This window comes from Mustela nivalis (assembly GCF_964662115.1).
Source record: "Mustela nivalis genome assembly, chromosome: 9".
Classification (NCBI taxonomy): Eukaryota; Metazoa; Chordata; class Mammalia; order Carnivora; family Mustelidae; genus Mustela; species Mustela nivalis.
This window is the reverse complement of record NC_139028.1, coordinates 36,076,361-36,098,549: the sequence shown is the minus strand read 5'-3', so window position 1 is coordinate 36,098,549 and position 22,189 is coordinate 36,076,361. Positions and strand designations below refer to the sequence as shown.

General features: G+C 46.5%; 1 protein-coding gene across 4 annotated transcripts in view; it reads left to right on the top strand.

Annotated features, from left to right (window-relative positions):
- IGSF9B (immunoglobulin superfamily member 9B) overlaps nt 1-13,117 on the top strand; it is a 58,741-nt gene extending 45,624 nt beyond the window's left edge. For all 4 annotated transcript variants that reach the window (XM_082683292.1, XM_082683290.1, XM_082683287.1 and 1 more), the window contains one exon: nt 1,517-13,117. In XM_082683292.1, coding sequence (XP_082539418.1) covers nt 1,517-1,725 — 209 coding nt within the window. In that variant the 3' untranslated portion in view covers nt 1,726-13,117. The remainder of the gene's footprint in view (nt 1-1,516) is intronic.
- The last annotated feature ends 9,072 nt before the right edge of the window (nt 13,118-22,189 follow it).

Sequence of the window (22,189 nt, the reverse complement as noted above, 5' to 3'; positions counted from 1 at the left end):
TTAGCTCCGGTCTCTTCCATGAGCTCAAATCTCATATTTCCAGTTGCCTGCTGAACATGCACTTAGATGTTTTACAAGCCTCTGCAATGTCCAGAATAGAGTTATTGATCATCCTCTTCAAATCTGTCTCTCCTCGCTTCTTCTCAGCTTCTTAAAGATCACCACTCCCGACCTCGCTGCTGGGGGAGTGAGCCTTGCTCCTTCTCTTGCTCTCACACATCCCGTCCAATCCATTTGGTAAGGTCTATGCTCCCAACTCTGATAGCAGATCCTAAATTTGACCACTGTTTTCCACCTCGATGGCTGAAACTGAACTCTGAGTTACTGCCCTTCGCACCCTGACACTTGCACTCGCCTCCAGGCTGTCCTGCTTCATCCTTTGCTCCTCCGACAGTATGTTCTACACTCAGCAACCGAAGTGATCTTATAAGATGTAACAGCATCCTCTTTCAGTCATGGCAGTGTGCACACTCTCTCTCTCACACACACACACACGCATCTGATGAAAACCTTCCAGAAGCTTCCCACTGCAACCAGAGCAGATTTCAAACTCCTTACGATACCCTTTTTCGTCTTCCCTGCCTCACTGACCTCTGCGCGCTCTGCTTCAGCTATGATAGCCTTCCTTCGGTCCCTCAAGTATAACACATTCGCTCTGAAGCCGTGGGTTTCACCTTTGCCCCTCCTTCTGCTGGGAACCCTTCTCCCTCAGAGCTTTGGAAGGCTTGTCATTCGAGACTCTACTCCTCTTCTGAGACTAGAACTGTGCTGTAGTCCTTTGTCCTCACGTGGCCCTGTTTGCCTCTTTCTCTGTAGGTCTTTCAGTATCTGGAAATTTCATTTCTGTATTTTTTAAGTCCTTAATGTTTGTCTCTTCCTTCTTACTCCGCACTATAGTTTTCTAGACACCCAGCACTTAACTGCTGTATCTGCAGAAGAGCCATGCGATAGAAGAGGGGCCCAGGGAGTCTAGGAAGGGCCACACCTGGCTCTGTTGCAAGGATGGAAATCTTGGGTAAAGTCTGTCACTGCTGGGGGACAAGGGGGTGAAGAAAGTGTATTGAGTTCCAACCCACTCTTCGAAGCCCGGATCCTCAAACCTAGAATGATGCTTGGTTCCCAGGAGGCACTAAAAAATAAACAGATATTACTCTAATAACAATTTAAATACTAGAAATACTAGATAACAGATTTAAATAAAAGTATTTAATATTAAATAAAAGATAAAAAAGAAATGCTGATGGACTAGACCCTTCCTGCTTTCTTGACCCTCGGAACGACCAGGGGAGCAGACTCAGGTCATTGGTTCTCAGCACAGATGATTCTAGAACAGGAGGCCCTTTGGCCACCAGGCTCCTGGGCCCTGTTGCACTTGGTGATTCTTATTCTCATACTGGAGAGCCAGGATATATGTCTCAGCAGATGAAAATGGTGAGCGTGTGAGGGGGACCACCTTCCTTTTCACCCACTTGATTTTTTTCCTGTTTGTTTGGTTCACCTGTTCCCTTCTCCCTAGACGGTTCTGCCTCCCAGGCTCAGCAGCTTCCAGATTCCCAGGTTCTGTGGCCCGATGAAGCCGTCTGCCTCCGAAAGAAGAAGAGACATTCCCGGCCTGACCCCTTCGCCCGCCTCTCAGACCTGTGCCACCGCCAGCTTCCAGAAGACCAGACAGCGATTCTTAACAGTGTGGATCATGATGACCCTGGCCACGCCACCTTGCTGTGACGCGACACAACTCTAAGTTGTCCTAGGGTGGTCACGCTGGGCTGAGGGGCGGGGGAGGGAGGATGACGGTGTGCCAGCTGAGGGGTAGTCTGGGGGGCTGCTCCGACCTTTGTTCTGCTCATCCTCTCTCCAGCGAGAGTGCAGCCTCCTCCAAATCCTGGCCAGCTGGTCTCACTTTGGGGACAGCGGGCCAGGGGCAGACCTGTAGGTAGAGATCAGGAAGTGAACTGGGGACAGGGAGAGATCAGCCTCCTTCCCGCCTCTCCCCTCTTCACTGGCTTGATTTTTCTCTCCTCTTCAAATACCTTTGGAAGTGAAGAAGGGGAAAGCAATGGCTTTTACTGCTCTCTGCTTCTGTTTCAGTTTTTTCAAGTCCTGGAAGAGGGCTGGACGGCCCACCCCATCTTCCAATTCTACATATATATAGATATAGATACAAATGCATCTGTATGTAGTTTGTGGGTTTCTCTATGTATATATATGTACATTGAAGCAAAGTGCTGTTTATTTCTGTGGTCAGTGAAGGAAGGAAGAGGAGGGCAGCAGACTTGTGTGGTTTGTAAGGAGGATCGGCAGAGAGCCGGCTGGGCGTCCTGATGTCTGTCCAGGGTGTCATTCCTCCTGAAACAGGATTCATGCCTTCTCCGCTGAACTCACCGTTCATCTCTCTACCTTCTCCCTTCCAGAGCAGAAATGGGGCTTCCCATGATGGCCAGCTGCCTGCTCTGGGGGGGAGGTAATAAGTTACCACAGAACTAAATGCAAGCCCTTACTTCTTGGTTCCTAGGTGAAGAGAGGGTGGCCAGCAAAGGGCAGACTGGTGTCTTTCTTTCTTCCACGGGTTGGCTCCTGCTACAGAAGTAGAAGCTGCTTAGCAGGAGGGCCAAGAGGCAGGTCCTGCACAAACGCACGCTCATCTGTCAGGCCCTCTTGGTCCAGCTGGGGCCGGGGGCCCTGTGGCCCAAGGGCCGGCTCCTGTTCTGGAGCCATCTGTGTGGAGCGCCAGGCTGCCGCGGCTCTATTTATATCCTGCCTCTGGCTCGGCACCCTCTGGAGTGCTGTTCCAAAGGCGCTGATTGGATTCCTCCTTTCTTTTTGTGGGAGCTAATTCCCCAGATTGATTAATTGCCACTTGTGGGGAGCCCGCCTGCGGCTCCTTTCCATCTCTGCACGTGCCGCCTGCAGACTCTTCCTTGCCCTGGGCCTTCCTCCAACCCGTGGACCCAAGCTCCAACAGGATGGGATTGAATGAAGCAAGGGTGCCTCAGGCTTCTGGGTTCTGGGGGTCCCCTGGCACCCCTCATTCCCTCGAGGTTTATTTACATGGAGCTGGCTGAGGCGGAGGGTGAAGGTGGAAGGGGTGGTAGGTAGGGGCCTGGGCTCTGATCCTTCTTTCTGCCAAAATCTTGTCCTAGTTCAAGCTCTTAGCACCCAGAAGCTTCTGTGAGGCTGTCCTACAGTGACTGAAGATGGATCTCTCTCTCCCAATGAGATAATGGTGCTGCTCAAGAGCAGGGCAGAAGGTCCTGAAGATATATGGGGGTGTGTCTGCTCTTTCCCCTCTTCTTCTGTTGGAGCCTGCCTCCTGGCTGCCTGGGAATAAAGGTGGCTATCAGGTTCCTTGAAGTATTTCCTTCTTGGTGCTGTTGTCTTGGTGGGTTTGGGGACATCTGCCTCTCCCCTGTTGTCTGCTTGGATGTTGGCCAGGTCAAAGCCCAGGAGGCTTCTGCTGGTCTCACTGCAGTTGCTAGTGGCTTAGCTCCGATGACCTTGGCAGGGGGAGGCTCTGAGAGCTGGGGAGCTGCTCCTTAATGGGAGCTTCCATCTTAGGGGAGTGGATTCTTCTCTGCCACACCAGCCCTGGTGCTTCCTTTCTCTCGCCTAGCGAGGGGGGACCGTTCTGTCACATGTCACACAACCAGAGTTCATTTCTGAGGGCGATGAGTCATTGTGATGGAGGAGGGAGGGGGCAGTTTCTGGCCCTCATCTTGCTGATTGCTCTACTCTTCTGGGCTGGGCCTGCGCCCTTGGGGTGGATCCTGGACCTTCTGGCTAACGCCATTCTCTGGGCATCTAAAACCCCTGACTTTACCACTGGGCAGCAGCTCCAGCGAAACGGGAAAGCAGAGGTTGGGCAACTCCGTCTGCTTTTCCAAGGAAGCACTACCTCTGCTACCGTGCCCGATGGGTGACACGCTGAGTACCTCTCCTAGGGCGTGTGGGGAATGGACACGGGTCTCACACTGGCTCAGTCTGTAGCCTTTCTTGGTGTGTGGCTTGCTGACCAGGGTGGATCCTGGCTGAAATGTGAATGTGGGATGCCAGAGCTGTAGGACTTCAGGGTGAGTTGGGCCAATCTTCTGATCCCCATGCACTAGGAGTTCCAGGTCCTGAGCTTAGCAAAGAAGAGGGGAAGATGAGGTGGAAGGCTTTGCCTCTCTTGGATATCCTACAAGGCTGAGAGCCAGTCTTTGGGCTGAGGTGCCTCAGACTGTGGCTGTGCTTTCCCAGGGGGCCCACCAGCAAGCTATCTCCAGGACTAACAAAGGTGCTGACTCCTGTCTTCTCTTCTTCCTCTGGCAGTGCCCCTTACCTCAGCACATCAGACCAAATAGTGGGAGCTGGGTTTTTTGCTGGCCACCCAGTTGCAGTTGTGCTGGGGCATCCCCAATGCTAGGCAAAGGACACACAACAAACGTATCTCTCAGTGGCCTCACACTCACTTCTCCTCCCAAGACGGCCTCCTTGTGACAGTGTCCTTGAAGGCTGGCAGCCTTCCTGCACCCCTGGGAGCTATTTCAGTCCTTCCTTGAAGAGCTGCAGTGGAAATTGGCAGAATATAGTCCCCTCTGTCTGTGTGATGGAGGGTAAAGGTCGTAGGTACACACTCCCATGCTGGGTGTGTGCACATATGTGAGGGTGTGGTTGTGCATCTTTGTGTGATGGGGGTGTAGCCATTTCTAGGGACCAAATGTCCTTTGTACTCTGCCCTTGAACAATTGCCATGTGCACTCGTGAGCTTCCTATGACTTTTGTGCTCCACTCTGTGGGCCATCAAATGTCTTCCAGACTTCGTCTTTTATGGTCTGGTACCTTTGCTGTAGAAGCAGCTCGGATAAGAACCTACTCCTGTGACTCAGACTTTTGCCTGCCCCTTCATTCTGCACCCTGACTAGAAACTGTGACTGTTTCAGGGTTAAGTGATTTGCAGATTGGGACAAGGGTACATGATTCTTGAAGGAGCCTGAAGCTGAAAGCATGTAGGAGGGTCTGAGACTGCAATTGCTTGGGGAATAAATGAGCCATAAGGAGAAGGCGAATCCTGTTTCTTGATTGCTGGCTGACCACACTGAGTGGGTTTCATGGCTTGCGTGGGGTCGTGTGTGTGGATCATCATTTGTGACCAAGTTCAGCATGTGCTGGTGAGCCCCACACTGTGTCTCCCCACCTGCCTCCCTAGCTTCTTTCCTTGAGAGATGGGGTGGGGGGTGGTATGAGAGATCTTTGGAGATTCTACTTTCTCTATAGGAAGGAAGGAAGGGTGCTTCATCCCACAGGCCTGGTGGGGTCTGTGCCCCACTTTGAAGAGCCTGTGTCCAATGATCATGCTCTTAGGGGCATCTCAAACAGGGGTGGATTGGGGTGAGTAATTATTTAATATTTTTCAATGCTCTCTGTCTTTATTTTGATTTGGGATTGAAAATATTTAGGGTTGTACTGATTCCAGTTGTTTTCCTATGTCTTTTACACAGAGGAAACTGGGTAGGGTTCAGATGTGGAATTTTCTGACAAGCTTTTTAAAAAAAAAAAAAAAAATCTTGAGTTTTTTTTTTTGTTGTTGTTGTTTGGTTGGCTTTTTTTGCTGAGTTGACAAAACAATAGCTTCAAGGGAGAAACAGACTTCACAAAGCATCAGGGTGACTTTGCCACTTGCCGGGATTAGAATCCAGGGCCAAGGGATGCGTGGCTGTAGCTGTTTCTTCCAGTTTTGTTAGAAAAGCCTTCTGGGGGGTTGGGGTGGGCTGGGGGAGAATTGTACATAAAGTACATTTTATTACTACATAGAAATATAAGAAAAGAGAAGCTAATGGTTAATCTTGGGCTTGCTTTGCTTGCATGTAAAGCTTTGGGCGCCATCACAGGGATTTCCAGGGAGCAGTAGGAAGGAGTCAAAGGGGAGAGATGGGTAGGAGTGAAAGGCAGCTCCCCTGAGTGCATCCCCACTGCTCCCCCTGGGGAAGAGTGTGCATTTTCACCAGCCCTTTTGGGCAAGCTCTGCCTTCATATCTTCTCCAAAATAAAGGGAGACAGGCTCTGGCAGGCCGGAGGGCTGGAGCCCTATAGGGCTGCACTTGTTGCTTTGGGGAGAAGGTCCAGACCTAAACTGAATAAGGGAATTGATCGGGTGGGGTACTTCAAGAAAGGGAGAGAGTTGGAGCACAGAAAGGAGGTCAGATTCTTTGACATAGTGTCTGTAAGGCTGGAAAGGGAATATAGAGCTAGGTCAATCGCAAAGTAGAAAGAAGGTGGGGATTCTGAGATATGACAGGCCAAAGCGGAGGGACATTAAGCCTTACCTTTCTCTATGGGGCATGTGATAACTTAGTTACCCCTAAGGGTGCAGTGTACAAGTCGCGGGGGGGGGGGGGGGTCAACCCAAGAAAAGAAAGAGGAGCAGTTGTCTGGGGTGGGGCAGGCTGGAGAGTAGTAGCAGTGAAGGTCATTTGGGGGGACAGGTGTGGGAGGGTGATATAGTCATTAAAAAGAGAGTAAGGTGTCTTGGCACATAGGCCCAGACTGGATCTTGTAAGAGGTCTTGCTGCTTAGCCGGACTTCCTTGCTTCCTCTAGAATTAGCCTATAACACTAAGTGCCCAAACCAAACATGGTCATATTCTCTGTGATGTCTTTCAGCTTCATGTGTTTGTTTTTAAGAGTTCCTCAGGCCCAAAGCTAGACTTGTCTTGAGATCCCCATCGTATTGCCCCCTCTGTGTCGTTAGAGAAGCAGGACTCATTCTCATAAGCTTCATTAGTTTGTTTTCATAAGTGGAAGTGGCAGATGGCCTTTTCCCTGTCTCCCATGATCTTAAACTGCTCGTAAGATGTTGCTGGTGATGGAGAGGAAGGACTGGGGTTTGCTTTTTTATTTGTCACCTTTTCTTCTTGAGGCACAGAGACTGCCTTCAGACCATGAAGCCACACGGTGGCTTTATACCTAGAGGTTTGATTCTCACTTTCTCCTCCTTTGACAGGGTATGGCCACAGTCTGATTGACACAGAAGGACAAACGAGTTTCTCCCTAAAGTTAGACCAGCTGTTCCACTGTCCTTTTTGATGTCTCCAACCCTGCCTCTTTTCAGATCGAGAGGCAGAATTAAAAATCTCTTCTTTAGAAGAAGTCCATAAAAATCAAGCCCAGGTGGGACTTTAGCCTTCCTACCAGCTTGATGCTGGGTTAGGGAGGGGACCCATTACCACCCCTCCTTCCAACTGGTTGTAAATCCAAACTGGCCCAGTGCTTTATTTCTGGGCCCCCTGTCTATACTTTCAAATAAGTCTTTCATGAACAAATATCCTCACCATGTGCTCGGTGTTTTGGGTTGCTGAGAGGGTAGAAGTATTTTCATAACCTTGTTTTAAGCTGATCAAATAATTTCCAATAGATTGGGTCTGAATTAAAGACCCTCCTTACCCCAAAGATTTCTGGGTAGGTTAAAGAAAAATTAGGCATTAGTACAAATATCATTAATAGCTTGTCATACCTTATAAAAGGAAAAATTGCAATATCTTGATTAATAAACACGTTGGTAGAACAACAACCAGCAATTGAAATCACTTAGGTATTCTTTTCTGTGATGGGTCTATACTAGTAGCTGGGGTTTCTGAAGAGGGCTGAAGAAGTGATTGCTAGCTCTGGACTCCTGGCTGGGAGAGCCAGATTGGGGAGAATCGGGTACGGATTCTCAGTCCCTGTCCCTGGTACCTTGGCTATTTGCCTTTCCTGTCTCCCTAGACAGGAACGTGAATGTCTGTCTGGGCCTCTTCCTTTTAGTCTCGAAATGTGCTCTACCATCCCCACCTCTCCCTGGCACTGGATTTCCTGGGTTTATTTTAGGAACTAGGGCAAGCTCTCCACCTCCACTCCATATACACACCAGTTAGGCCTTTCCTTTCTTACCCCACTTCTTTATGGCTCCAGGGATCTTGAACTTGTGCATGGTTTATGATGGGGAGATGGTTGGGTGGGGCAGGGAATCTGGGAGGGGAGTCGGGTGGGGCTGGGATAGGGGACTTACATTTTTCAGCCTTAGAAATACTGTGAGCATGCTTTTGGGTGATGTGTGGGGTTTTTCCATAGTAGTGGAAGGGGCAAATGCTGACCCCCCTCATGGGTGATGAGGACTTAGAGGCTTTTTGCTTCCTTTTGGCTTCGGTCATCTAGAAATCTCATCTGTGATGGAGAGGAATAAACCTCCTCATGGTCATCCTGCAACCCTTGGAAGGCAATTTTCATTCTGTCAATGAATATCTCTCTTGCCTACGTGAACCATCAGAGGTCTGTCATGAGTAGACAGCGTCCTAGCTGGTCAGAGAAATGGGGCTGTCTCACATGCCCCTCTAAAGTTGCCAGGTCATGTCCCCGGCCTCCAGTCCCAGCCAGCTGTCTAGTCTGTGTTCCTTTCCTGGGCTCAGGAAGTGAGAATGTGTGCGCTGTGTGGGTGTGAGGGTGTCCGGTTTGCCTGCGTGTGTGAATGTGTGGGGTGTGAGAGTATGTAGTGTGTGGATGTGAGTGGTTATGGTGTGTATGTGGTGTTTGGGGGCACGTGTGTTGTGGTGCGATGTGGGTGTTTTTGTTTGGCGTGTTTGTGGTATGTGTATGTCAGAGTGTGGTATGTGTGTTTGTGGAATGTGGGTGTTTGTGTCTGGCACGTTTGTTGTGTGTTGGTATGGGGTGTGTTTGTGGTTTGGGGTGTTTGTGTGTGTGTGTGTGTGTGTGTGTGTGTGTGTGTGTAGGGTTTATAAGGACACACTAATTTGCCTGAGTAGCATCAGGCAGGCCTAGACAACCCTCTTTCTGGTTGACTCTTTGATAGGCAACTTCTGTTTAGGTAGGAGGGTGAAATTAGGAGTATACCATCTTTAGTGTATTTTTTATGGAGATTGTATATAAAATTATATAAGTACATATAATTTGTTCTATTTTAAGGAGAGAGGGGAACTTATGTAAGGGTGGGTGGGTGCAAGGATCAGATGCAGTCGTCAAGAGTGGGAGGCTTCAGGCAAACGGGGCATCTGGGGAGTGGGAAGTGGGAGGACAGGAGACTCAAGCTAGGCAGGAGGAGTGGGGCTCACGCCCTTGGTGCACATATATAAATATACAGAAAACCTATATAAAGTCTATCTAGCTAGCTTATCTATATATCTATATATCTATATGAAGTCATAGTTTGCTTTATTTTTGTACCTGTGCTTAGAGATGTTTTGAGCAGGACTGCCTTCCGCAGGTGGTCTAGAATACTAGCTCATGCCTTGATGTCCCCACCTCCCCCGTCCTTTCTCCATGCCTTTCTTCCTCTGAGATACTCTCTCTTCAGAGCTGCTTGGGTCTTTCTGATAGAAATGTGTGTATATGAAATTTTTAAAAAATAGCAAAACAAATAATACACTTGCAGAAAGGACAAGTGAGCTGAAGGTTGTGGGAAGCTGCTGGATCTGATAGCCGCAAGGAACACAGGTCCAGTATCTCTTGTCACTAGTTAGGACACTGGGGCTTGAGCACATTGGCACAGGTGCTTACTACAGTGAGTATGGAGAGTTGAAGACTGTGAATCTATCCTCTTATTGCTGAGGGTTGGCACCCAGTTCCTCTGAAGGAATCTTTCTTAGCAGCATTAGAAAGGAGAAGGTTAGGATTACCTGTGGGCCTACAGAAGTACTTGTCCTGGTTGTAGGACCCTGACTCAGAACACTCCTGGAGGGTGTGGCTGTGAGACAGCAGCATCTTGAGAGAGCTGGGCCAGGCTGCCTGCAAAGGCTCAGACATGGAGAAGAATACCCTGGTCATTTTTGCTGCAGATTCTTGGAACCCTTGTGAATGTGATATCTAATATAGATATATCGTATATGCTTTTTACAGTTATTATTTTAATTGGAAAATGAGGTGTTGTTGGAAATGGGATGGTCCGATCCTGGGATACTGAGTGGAAGATGAGGTGTGAGAGAATGGTGGGCACGATGGGAAGGATGAGGCTGTGTAGAACCTCCTGCCACCTGGCCTGGAACCAACAGAACCCAACAATATACTGGGAGAATTTGGCCCAGAATTGGAGATTCCAGAGAGTGGGAGCTCACTTGTATTGGAGGAAGAAACTCTGTGTGGCCTGAAGAATACCTCTTTGAGAATTCAAGACCTCACATGCTGCAAGGGCTGGGCACCTCGCAGAGTCAACAGTTGTCTCTTGGATGCTAGCTTTATCTTCCGACTTACCAAGAGCTCAGAGTAATGTCTTTGAAGCTGGTAAAGGGCCAGATGGTACAGGCAGCCTGGGAGAGACTTGTGGCTGCAATCTCTCTGCTCTCATCCTGCTCATCAGCTACAAAAGGCAATACTAACTCCTCCTTCCCAACCAAAGTGTCATGTTACCCAAGAGCTTTTGTCTTAGGGAGTCTGATCATTAGACAGACTCAGATGCTTCAGCCACTGGAAGGGGCTCTCTTTATCTTTTGGGGGTTTTAAGGGAAGAGTAGATTAGGATGGAACTGGACTCTGACTTCTGGCCTGACTGCCCCCCCTACCCCCGTGTAGACCTTATAGGGCTCTGACATTCTCTCAGGCACTATCCTAGAGGCCCCAGGATAACTTGCTGAAAACACTTCTGATTTTCCAAGGATACTGATGGAAAATGGGCTTTGTCCATGTAGTACAGGAAGGGCTTTAATATGAGTCCAATTGGCTGTGTGTCCATCCTTCACTAACTTTTTCTGCAGTCTTCCAGGAGGCCAAAGGAGGATATAGCCAGGTGTTTCTTAGTAAGATTTTTTCAGGGAGGTTGGGCAAGAGACAAAGCAGCACATTCTATGTCCCTTCCCAGCTCACAACCTAACCCCTTCTAACCTACCCAAGCCTCCACACAAAGAGGGCTTTCCATTATTGGCTTTTGTTTGTTTGTTTGTTGTTTCTCTTAAAGTGATCATCCTTTCTTTGTCCATAAACCCTGTCCCATTTATGGTACTCATGCAACCAGCAAAATAAATCACTTTAGCATCCCAGGCCTCTTAGATATTTAGTACCCTCAGTAGATCTACAGTTGCTCTAAAACTCTACTTCTTCCCACATTATACTCAAGGCTTGATCCTTAAGAATCCTCAGCAGCATCAAAGTATACAAGGTCAAAAGTTGTTGACCACATTCCCATTTCATTCTTTAACCTTTAGTTGACTCTTCATTTAGGGAAGGAAAAGTGAAGACAGGGGACATAGCCCTTACTTTGGAATTTTGGAGCTTGGAGGGGATGTAATGCTTTCTTCTACCCTTTTCATGATCCTGGCCATAAGCCCTCAGAAAGATGGTGAGAAGATAGACACTGAAGGGGGGAAGGATAGATAACTTAATGTAGATCTCCAGTTTCTCTGAAGAACCAGCCTTTTACAAAGGCACAGGAAGCAAAATGGTTTGAGATCTGATTATATAGGGAGTAAGCAAGATTTCCTATCTTTGAACCTCTCAGTTAATGGAATGGGACAGGTTGATGGGATGGGTGCTCTGATTAGGCCTGCGAGGCCCATAGCCCCTGTTGGGAACATGAGCTGTTCTAAGCTCTAAGCCCAACATAAGCTTGCACCATGCTCCTTGGTCCCCTGTGGTAGAAGGGATTTTGAAGGTAGAAGGGATTTGCTTTTCCCTTTTGGTAGCTGGTGGCAGAACCTGTGGAGTTGTTTTACTTTTGCTACCTCTGTCTGCTAGATGGAACAAGAGTTTGGAGTAGACTCAGTCACTGGGAATTTTTCACCCAGGGATCTGGGTGGGTCATATCCTTTCCCTCTTTATCATCAACCAGGAGCTTGGGGAAGAGGGGTTTATCTATTGCTCTTTGGCTTGTTGGTAGGCCCTTCCACTCTCCTTAGCTGTAGATGTCCATTTTGCCCCACTTTGGGCAATATAAATATAAAAAGTGGGAGGTGGGGAAACAGGAGAGCCTGCACAGAACTCCTCTTGTCCTTAAGGGATTGGCCACGATACTGGACGGTGGGGGTCTCTCCTGTTGTTTAGTAAACCACACTGCAGTACCCAGGGACTGGGAGGGAATGCTTTATGGAATGATCTCAACTGCTGGAACTTTAGGTGGAATGGGTGGTTTAGGGAAGAATAGCAGTTTAAAGCCTCATGTACCAAGTCGGATACATCAATCTCAAAAGATCTTTTGACATCTCATTCAGATTTCATTTCCACACTACCATCTGTGGGGCCAGAGACCAAGGGCAGCACGGATGGCATGCGCTTTCCCCCGTTGCTCCTTTTCCACAACCATTGACTCGCAGGGACCACATCCTGCTTCATGCCAGGGATGCTTGGATCTCTTCACCTTCAGCTTTTTCTCTTCTACCAGGACAGATTCTGTCATCCTGAGTAGACTTCTTCCATCACATACCTGGAGGCAATTTTGTATGAATTTCTTCTGCCCATTTCACCCGGTGGCCTGTGGACACACAGAGGGTGGGGGTGGCTACGCAGTGCGGGCGGGGAGGGGCTCCCAATGCCCCCTCCCCAAGACCTCTTAAAAACTCCATACCTCCAGATGCCTGGCAGGCTCTTCTATGAGTCCTTTTCTGAGGAACCTGGATGTGACTATCAGTTTCATCATGGCAGTTCTTGCTCTCATTTCAACCTCTTTCTTCCCCTTATTCAGCTTTCTTTGGGAGTTGCTCCCCACCCATGCCAGATCTTCTTGTGAAGACCATTCAAACCTCGTTTCCATTCTTGAATGTCAAGTATTACCACATAACTGCGCTAGGGTGCTTTATGGTGCTGTTCTTGAAGAGGCCAGCTGGCCTGAACCTCCTTCGTCCCACTGGTTCCTTAAATCTTGCTGTATTTTGTCTTCTATTTGATTTTTTTTTCCCCCCTAGGGGTTGGGGGTGGGAGACATGGGGGTGGCTTTTGTGTTCTCTCCCTTTTCTTTATGTATGGACTGCTTAAAGTCAGTTATCATGGGCAGCTGACTTCATGGTATTGGTTGGCTGACTTTGGTTAATTATTAAAGACAAACCAACAAATTGTACAGCTGCACACAGAACACCTTTAAGTGTGAATTTGAATGGCAACTAGAGGCTTACTTTTTGAACTTCAGGTATGTAACTCAAAAGTAAATAAAAACACTATTTTTTCAGTAAGCTTTTTTTTTTTTTCTTCTAAGAGACAATTTAGAAATCAAACTATAAGAACATTAAATCGGTGCTGTACCAAAGCCTTATATGAACATACTTTACACTCTGTATAGCCTGTCTCTGGTGAGCTTCCTGCTCTCTCTCACCCTCTTCTCAAAAGTCTGGGAATGCCAGCGTGTGCCAAGCCTGGGGCTGGGGCTAGGGCTGGGGGACCTGTGGGTCAAGGGGACACCTTGGAGCAGAGAATGATGGTGAAGATGGGACACTGTTCTGCTCTGAAAGGAAACCAGGCATTTGTGTATGTGTGCCTGTGTGGATGTGTACGTGTGTGTGCTTACAGGTGTACAATGCCAAAGTGAATGCACTAACCGAGGGTCTGAAAGGGAGACCCAGGTTGGCTCTGGAAGTGGGTTAGTTGTAATGAAAGGGGGAGTGTGTCATCTCCCTTATTTCCTGTCCTTCCCTTTCCTCTCTGTCGGGGAATGGAGGTGTATGGAAACAGCTACACTCTTAACCAGGTGCTTTTCCCTCAAAATCTCCAAATGCTAAGCAACTATGAAGAGCCCATCCAAGAGGCAGGCACCTCCAACCACCAAATCACAGACTGCCAAGATGGGGAGAAACCTTTCATCTCTCCAGCTCTTGCTTGCTTTCTTAGGGAAGGGGGCTCCTCCTGCAGGGTCCCTTGACTTCCATTCCTGGGCTCCAGGTCAGATATTCTAGCTGCCACCCCTCCAGATGGGTTTCAATTGGCTGTCCTACCCCTGCTTCCCAAACCATAAAGAAGACCCGGTTTGAGATGACCCCCAAGCCACACCTAAGCAATAATGCCTGCCCTGGCTACCAAGGACTCCTTTGGCCTTAGACACTTGCCAGTTAAAAAACCGAGTGACACCCCAAACTCAATTAGGGAGAAGATCTGCAGCCTGTGTTGGCTCAGGCTGCCATGCCAGGCTCCACTTGCTGGTGCTTTCAGGCTTGCTGGATACTAACCAACTCATCGCCAGTAACACTGCACGTTCATATAGTGAGTTAAAAATCAAAACAAGCAAACACGTACATACGCAAACAAAAAGAGGACAAAGGGCATATCAAACGACAAGATGTGTAGCCGGTGAAGGTATCCTGGGAGTGTTGCAAGTTAAACTGATTAAAAGAAGTTGAGTATTCAATTGCTCCTCATGTAACATTACTCTGCTTCAGAAATGTTTTGTATTTTGATATAAATAAACATTTGCTAAAAAAGTTTATTTTCTAATTTTATTTATACCTAGGAAGTATTTTCTGGTATCTTCTAATCTCACCTCTGGCTTTAGGTATCTCTGATTAACCCTAAAATTTTTAAACTCATGACTAAACCTGATTCTGGAAGGATTTGAGGCTTGGAGATTAAGGAAGGACTCTTCATTCATTGAGCAAATATGTACTGAGGGTATATTATGCGTGAGTCCCTGTTCCATTCAGTTGGAATCCATCAGCGAGCAAAGCAGATAAGGTTTCTGTTCTTCTAGGGCTTCTAATCTAGTGGCGGGGAGACACAATAAACAATAAGAAAATTACGTAGACTATAATAAGATGATAAGTGCTTTGGGGAAAAAAATAGAGCAGGATAAGGGACAGGTGGAGGGCAGAGGGAGGGTGTTGTTTGCACCCTAAAACATTGCCTGAATGGGCCTCTCTGGGAGGATAACACTCGAGCAAAAACTAATGGGTAGCTCAGCTCAGTCTAATGCTGGTCAAGTTCTTAAACTTGGTAGATTTTTTTTACCTTGCCCGAGATCCTTACAAACTAGAAGATATGCTGGCTTTTCAATTATGGGATGAAGACAGATTTTGTTTGATTCCATCTTTGTCTAACTGGACGCCCACTCTAACAGAAGATGGCCTTCGGCAAAATGTCACCACAGGAGTCAGTAGTGCCCTGACTCTTCTATGCTTCAATTATTCTTTCCCTTCACTTGAAAGATGAGCAGGCTTCCCGTCTCAGTCCATCATTCCCAAGGTTGATTTGGTCGATTTGATGGCCTAAATAAACATGCTTTCCCTCCCATCTTTATTATTTTTCTCTCTTTATTTTTCTCTCTCTCTTTTTTTAGAGAGTGAGAGCACTCCTGTGAGTGTATGCATATGCCAGTTGGGGGAGGGAGCAGAGGGGAAGGAGAGGGAATCTTAAGCAGGCTCCAAGCTCAGCACAGAACACAAGGAAGGGCTTGATCTCAGGACTTGAGTCAAAATCAAGGGTTGGAGGCTTAACCCACTGAGCCACCCAGGTGCCCTTTTCTTGTTTCCTGATATCCTTCCTGTGTTCTCTCTCTCCAGTACTCTCTGATTATCTATCATCTCATAGGATGCTTGGTTTTAATTTCATTTGGTCTTTGGGTGCAGGGCAAATACCGTGATATCCCTTTTATGCTCAGAGTCTCAAGTGAAGAGACCAACCAACCAACCCATCAGCCAAACAAGCACAGCCAAAGCAAAAATAGGTCCATCTGCGAATTTAAAGACATTTGCCATAGAGTAAAAAGTCTCCATATAAAATTCCCTGAATGCTGCAGGACGGGGCTGTGATGCCTGGGACCTTTCTATCTAGCGTCCAGGTAGCTTGCCTTTCCTTGATTACTGGTCACAGTTCTCATCCCTACCTAATTTCCATTTCACGGCCTCTGCCCTCCCTTTTTCTTAGCAGGCCATAATGAAAATCTTTTTGATACTTTTTATAGACTCTGGACTTGATTTTTAAAAGCCGATACATGAAGGACCATTTTACAGCCTCCTAGTCACATAAATTAGTGTGGCTACATCGTCAAACCCACCCCTGCACAGGCCAGCTGCTCAATTTTGACACGTGAGGTGACAAACCCCAGTTGTCGATTCATCTCCCAGTGGTGTGTATTTGACAGGAGGAACTTGTGGACGGAAAAGAACATTTTTGTCACATTTGTCAGCTCTGTGGCAAAGCGGAGTTAAAAAAAAAAAATTAACTAGTGGGGAAAAAAACAATAAGTAGTATGGGTCAGGAGGCCCCCTCGGTGTTAAATTGTGTCATTTTAGGGACTTCAATCTATTTTTAAAATTGACCGTAACTTCACGTTGACCCAGTGCTCTATGCATTAAAGAATTCTTCCACACGTATTTCATTTGCGGCTCATTGTAACCTTACGGCTTAAGTAAGTTGGGCGTTTCTCTGTTTTTTATAGAGGAATGAGAGGGTGAGAATCAACAAATGAGTCAACCAATCAATATCCCTTTTTTCCTCTTCTCCTCCCCCTCCCACCTTCCACCGCCCCCCACACTCGCGCATCACTTCCTCCCCCTTTCTCTTCTTTCCTCCAGCCCGTCCAATACCCCTCCTCATTCTGCAAAGGCTTTAAGGCAGCAAGAAGTTGCTTAGAAAATAAGAAGAGCCCTTAGACATTAGTTCTGGTCCTGTACTTTTTCCCTTAGGCTTCCTTTCAGATGGACACGACCCAGTGCCTGGATACTTGTATTCTCCCAGTGAGGGCCACTGACTCTGGAGAATGAGACTCTGGGACCCTGCCAAGCAAAGCCAGTACATTTATTAGTGGGAATTCAGCTAAATGACAGTGACAAAGAAAGATGGGGAAAGATCACGTGATAAGCAAATTTTGTAAGCTGTATAAACCTGTATCAACACGACTGATTTCTGGGGTCAAGACCCTTTGCTTTTAGGTTTTGGAATGAAACCAGGCTGGTCCTGGTGGTAAGGGACCTTCTGTACTCATGCAGACTGCATGGTGAGCCCACGTCAGACTTATAAACTAGCAGAAGTTTCCTTTTGTATCCCTGGCCTTCCCTTTTGGGATCCTTTGCCCTGTTTCCATTGAATCCATTGAATCTATGTTCAGTGCCCCATACCCTTCTCTCCACAAACATGTTCTTAAGGAAAGATCTCAAGATACTTTAGTTTCTTCATCAGGGGAGGTGGGCAGGATCTTTCCCCAGGACCCTGAAATTTCAAATTGTAGCTCACTCTGCTTTTGGGAAGTTGCCTTTCTCCTTTATGCCCTCAGCCCCAGTCTATAAACCAGTTGTATTTATGATGGTTTGCTCCCCATCCCTCCCAGATCCCTGACTCCTTTTGTCTTGGTTCTGCCATTGAGCCTGATGAGTTTAGGGAAATCATTTAACCTTTCTGATGGAGTTACTCTTGTCAGCACCCCTCCTTTAAGAAACACTGGGTGGGAGGTGTGCATTCTCTGTGTTGACGCTTACTCTCAAACATCAGGATGCACTGGTCATTCTCTCTTGGGGAGCTCCCTTAGCAGTACCAGATTGAGCCACAAGTTTCTGTGGCTCGGCCAGTAGCCATTCCAAGGAGAGAGACAACATTCTTTCCCTCTTGCTGGCAACCCCAAACTCTATGACAAGTTATTTTAGAGCCCTTATTTCATTTGGTTTTGGGTGGAAAGCATACCCTTTCTGCCCAGATAGGGAGGTGAGAGATAAGCCTCTTAGTATTGACAGACAATACCCATAAGGCACTGACTGTAGACTTGAGTCTGTCCCTTCTCTTCCTTCCCCAGGCCTCTATCTTACCAGCACAGAGGTATGGGGTGGAGGGTGTTGCCTCTTGGTAGGTTATGGTAGAGTCACTGGCCCTCTTCACAACCGCAGCTATCCTGAGAAGGAGAGTACTTAACTTCCCTTTATCCTTGGTTTGGAGCCTTAGTTGCCCATTTGAAGACAGCAAGAGTGTTGCCTGGTATGTGCCCCTTAACACTGTTACACTAGCTCATTGTGTGTCTGCCTCACTTGTGTGTAAGCTCCTTGGGGATTGGGCCCTATCTGACCTTTTCACTGCTGGCGTCTGAATACCTCTCACAAGAGAGATTTAATAAATACTTATTGAAAGAATGAGTGACTGGTCAGAAAATGTCTCTTCTGTTTGTCAGCACTGAATTTGCTCCTCATTGGGGATCTTGGTAAGAGCAGCTTCAATGCACTGGTGAGATAAGAAACTAGACTGGATCAGTTGAGGCAGGGGGATGAGCATGAGAGACAGGTCTAGAAGCAATACTTTCAAGAAGCCTAGAGTTTCAAAAAAAAAATATAGAATATCTGAGGTGTAGTAGGGCCAACAGATCAGTAGACAATTGTCATTGGAAAGATGGTTGCTTCTAGTTCCCAAGGGGAGGGGACATGCCATGCCATTAGGGGTTACACAGGGGCACACCAGAGTTGTTCAGATAGAGGGGGGAGCTGAGAGCATGAGACTTTATTGTAGTTTCCACAGGAAGGAATGAGGAAAACAGGGGAAACAGGTGAAGGATTGGCTAGTTTGGATAATTTTGGCCTGCTCCATGGCACAGGGGCTGTTCCTAGTCATCTGGTCCCTGGCCCTGGTGTAATTTGGGCAGGGGATAATGGCCTGGAGTATGAGAGTTTGATAAAGGAGCTGATTGGGGTGTAGACACTGGATAGGTTAGTTTGTATTTGAAAAATACATTTGTGGCGAATTATCTACTATCTGTAGGTATAGGCTAGCCCTGGGAGGGATAGTCCCTCCAGGGTCATTGAGTTGCAGATGTCAGTGCCTCAGAGTATAGGAAACAAAAGACAGAGTTAATATAGCTTGTAGCAAGGGGGAGCAGCAAAATGGGATGGGAATGAAGGAATAATGTCACAAGGATAAGTTTTATTTGTTTTCAAGTCAGGAGATTAAAGTATGCTTTATGCCACTGGAATGAGCCAATGAAGGAAGAGCCTCATGATATCAGAGAGAATGGGTGGTAACAAAAAGTAACACGGTTCTTGATTAAATATCAACAAAGAGGATCCAGACCACATACGAAGGAACTGGCCTTGAGAAAGGGTGGGATATATTATCCTTTGGGATGGGAAGGAAGATGATGCCAGGATGTCACAGGAATAGTGGAGAGTTCTCATTTGTGCTTTCGTATGAAGTGAGAGACAAGGTTATCAGAAAGATGAAAGATCAGAGGGGTTGTGGTGGTGGTGGAAAAAATATGAAGAATAAATTAACTTCCTTGAGAAATGCTGAGAATTGCTGGGCTGTTTTGTGTGTCAGTTTGAGGTTGGTGACAATATATTGTGCTTTATCCAGACTTGGGGATTTTCTAGAAAAGTGTGATTTGGAGGAAGACGGACAATATAGTTGAGGGAGATTATAAGATAATAGTCATAATAAACCAGAGAATCTAATATTGATAAGTAAATAAAATAGAACAAGATCGCTAAGTACAGATAAAGTATAATACAGATAAATACAGATAAAGTACAGATAAAGTCCAGTGGTTTGGAGTCTTGATTGCTACTTGGTTTTTGGGGGTAGGGCAGTTTGGGCCATAGTGTTTGAAAAATAGGAGCTTGTGGTTAGATCCTGTTAATAGTGTATTCATAATTTAAAGGAAGCGCAATTCTGGAATGACCAGGTCCATGCTGTCACTGTGGATGGATGGCTTAAATAGGGTAAGAGAAAATTCACTAAAGATGTAGAGCCCAAAGAGTTAAGAAGGGTGCTGAATGGCTTACCTGGGCAGATCATCGTTGAAAGTGATGGCAGAAGTTGGGAGGAAAGGAAGACTGAGGCATGTGCTCAGTGAATGGAAGGGTCTTGAGGATGGGAGATGTGAGCAACAATGAGAGGGAGGAAGTGGTATCTTTGAAAGCCACATATCTCAAAGGTGCAGGTTTAGGGAAGAGAAATGGTCTGGAACCATCAGGTAGAGTCTCTGCTTTCCTACAACTTACATTCTGGTGTAGGAAGCCAGCCAACCAGTCAATCACTTAATCCATCGATATTAAATTGTAGTGGGCATTATGCAGAGAGAATAATTATTTGGCTGGTTTAGATTGGATGTTTAGTGAAGGCCTTTCCAAAGTAACATTTGAGTCTTGTCTCATTGGTGGTAAGAAGGGACCAACCAGAAAAGAGCATCCTAGGTAGAGGGTGCAGTTAATGCAAAGGCCCTAAGGCAGGAATGAATTTGATATGTCTGAGGAACAAAGAGCAGTGAGATGTGAGTGTGGAGGAAAGAGTGGCAGAGGCACAGAAGATAAAGCTTGAGAAATACACTGGGACTTTGCAAACCTGAATAAGGAATTTGATTTTGTTTTAGGGTGATGGAAACTCTTAGGGGAGTTTTAGATTGGGAAAATGTATGATCTGATTTTTGCTTTTTTTATTTTTATTTTTATTTTTTGATTTATGCTTTAAAAAGATCCTTCTACTGCTTGTGGAGAGTAGTAGGCTGTAGAAGGGTAAGGGCAGAGGCAGGGAGACCAGTGAGAAGACCACGCATGTAGTCCAACGTTGAGAAGATGGTATTACAGATTAGGGCAGTCATAGTACAGATGGAGAAAAGGAATGCCAATTTGTTACATGTTTGTAGGGAGGTTTTAATAGGTTTGCCGAAAGATCTAATGTGGGAGGTGAGGGAAATAGAAGAGTTAAGAATGACTCCTAAAATTTTTACCTAAGTGAGAAGACAGAAGGAGCAGGAGATATGAAAGGGGAGGGAAATCAAGAATTTGTAACATCTCATGATTATTAAATATCCATTTGGAGATGTCAAGTAGCCAACTGGATATATGAGTCAGGAATTCCAGAGGGAGACTAGGGCTAGAGATATGGATTGGGGGATCATCCTCAGAGAGATGGTATTTAAGTCTTAGGAAGAGAGTAGGTAGAGAGGAGAAGGGGTATGTAAGGGGTGTACTAAAAGCTACTGAGTGAAGAAAAGTAAAGTAAATACAGAGAAGTGACTATAGATTTGGGCAGTGTAGAGGTACCTAATTAGTGGTGGTGACAAAGGCAGCCTCAATGGAACAGTGCGGACAGCAGTCCAGCTGAAGTGGGCTAAGAAAGTCAGGAGAGTGACTATTGACTAATCTAAGGCTAGGAAGCAGAGGGAAAGTTCTGATAACATGGGAGAATTTGCTGACCACTAAATGGACATTTTCCAGGACATTGTTTAAAGGTTTAGGAGCACAGTGGGTGCTGTAATGTCCTAATTTGATCCCCTATATTGGACAGGTGCTTCCATCCTCCAGCTTCTCTGGTGGTGGTAACTAATGGCTCAAGTTCTCCATTGCTAGAGAAGCGCCCTTGACTGTCAGAGTCTCTTTGCCAAGAGATCATATACCCCTCCTCCTGGGACAATGACTGCACAGGGATACAAAAGACCACATGGTATTTAAGTCTTAGGAAGAGGGTAGGAAGAGAGGACTAGGGCAACTTTATGGTGATCTCCTTGGATTAGGGCAAGGCTAGAACTTGGCTGAGACCACATCTCTCCTTTTTTTGTTTTTAAAATGATTTTATTTATTTATTTGAGAGAGAGAGAGAACACATGCTTGTGAGCAGGGGGAGGGGCAAAGGAAAGGGGGAGAGAGAATCTCAAGGAGACCCCCCACTGAGCATGGAGTCATTGTGGGTCTCAATTGTACCACTCTGAGATCATGACCTGAGCCAAAACCAAGAGTGGGACACTTAACTGACTAAGCCACCTAGGTGCCCCAGTCCATACCCTTCTTTCCCCAATTCTGTCTAGCCTTTCTTACCCTCTTATGTGTTTCTCTTGAAGGGTTTTTCTACCACATACCACATGTGCCCAGTTGCTTGCCTTAGGCTCTGCACATAGGGAACCCATTCTAAGACTGGCTGCTAGGAGACTCTAAGGACAGCATTCTGGTGTTGGGCCATTTGCCAACTTTCTGGCAATATGATTCCATCATGGTGGTGAAAACAGCGCTAAGAGTCCCTTTACTCCCTAGGCATGTTCTTACAGCGTAAATGCTAAGATACCACCTGTATCTGCTGAACTGAGACAGAGTTCACGTGAATGGGATGAACTGTAGAATATCGTAGATATCGTAGAATATCTTCTATTTGAGAGATACTGGGGAAAATTATTGAGTGGCTGCTGCAGAATGCCATTGATCCTCTGAAGAGAGAAAAATGCAGGATCTGAGCAATCAATAACCAATTTCAATTAAAATGTTAGTCAAATGCTTCCTTTGCCCCTAGAAAGAGGCTTCATGTCCTGCAGCAGGAGGGAAAACAAAGCTGAAGAGCAAATCTAGGACTTAATTGTG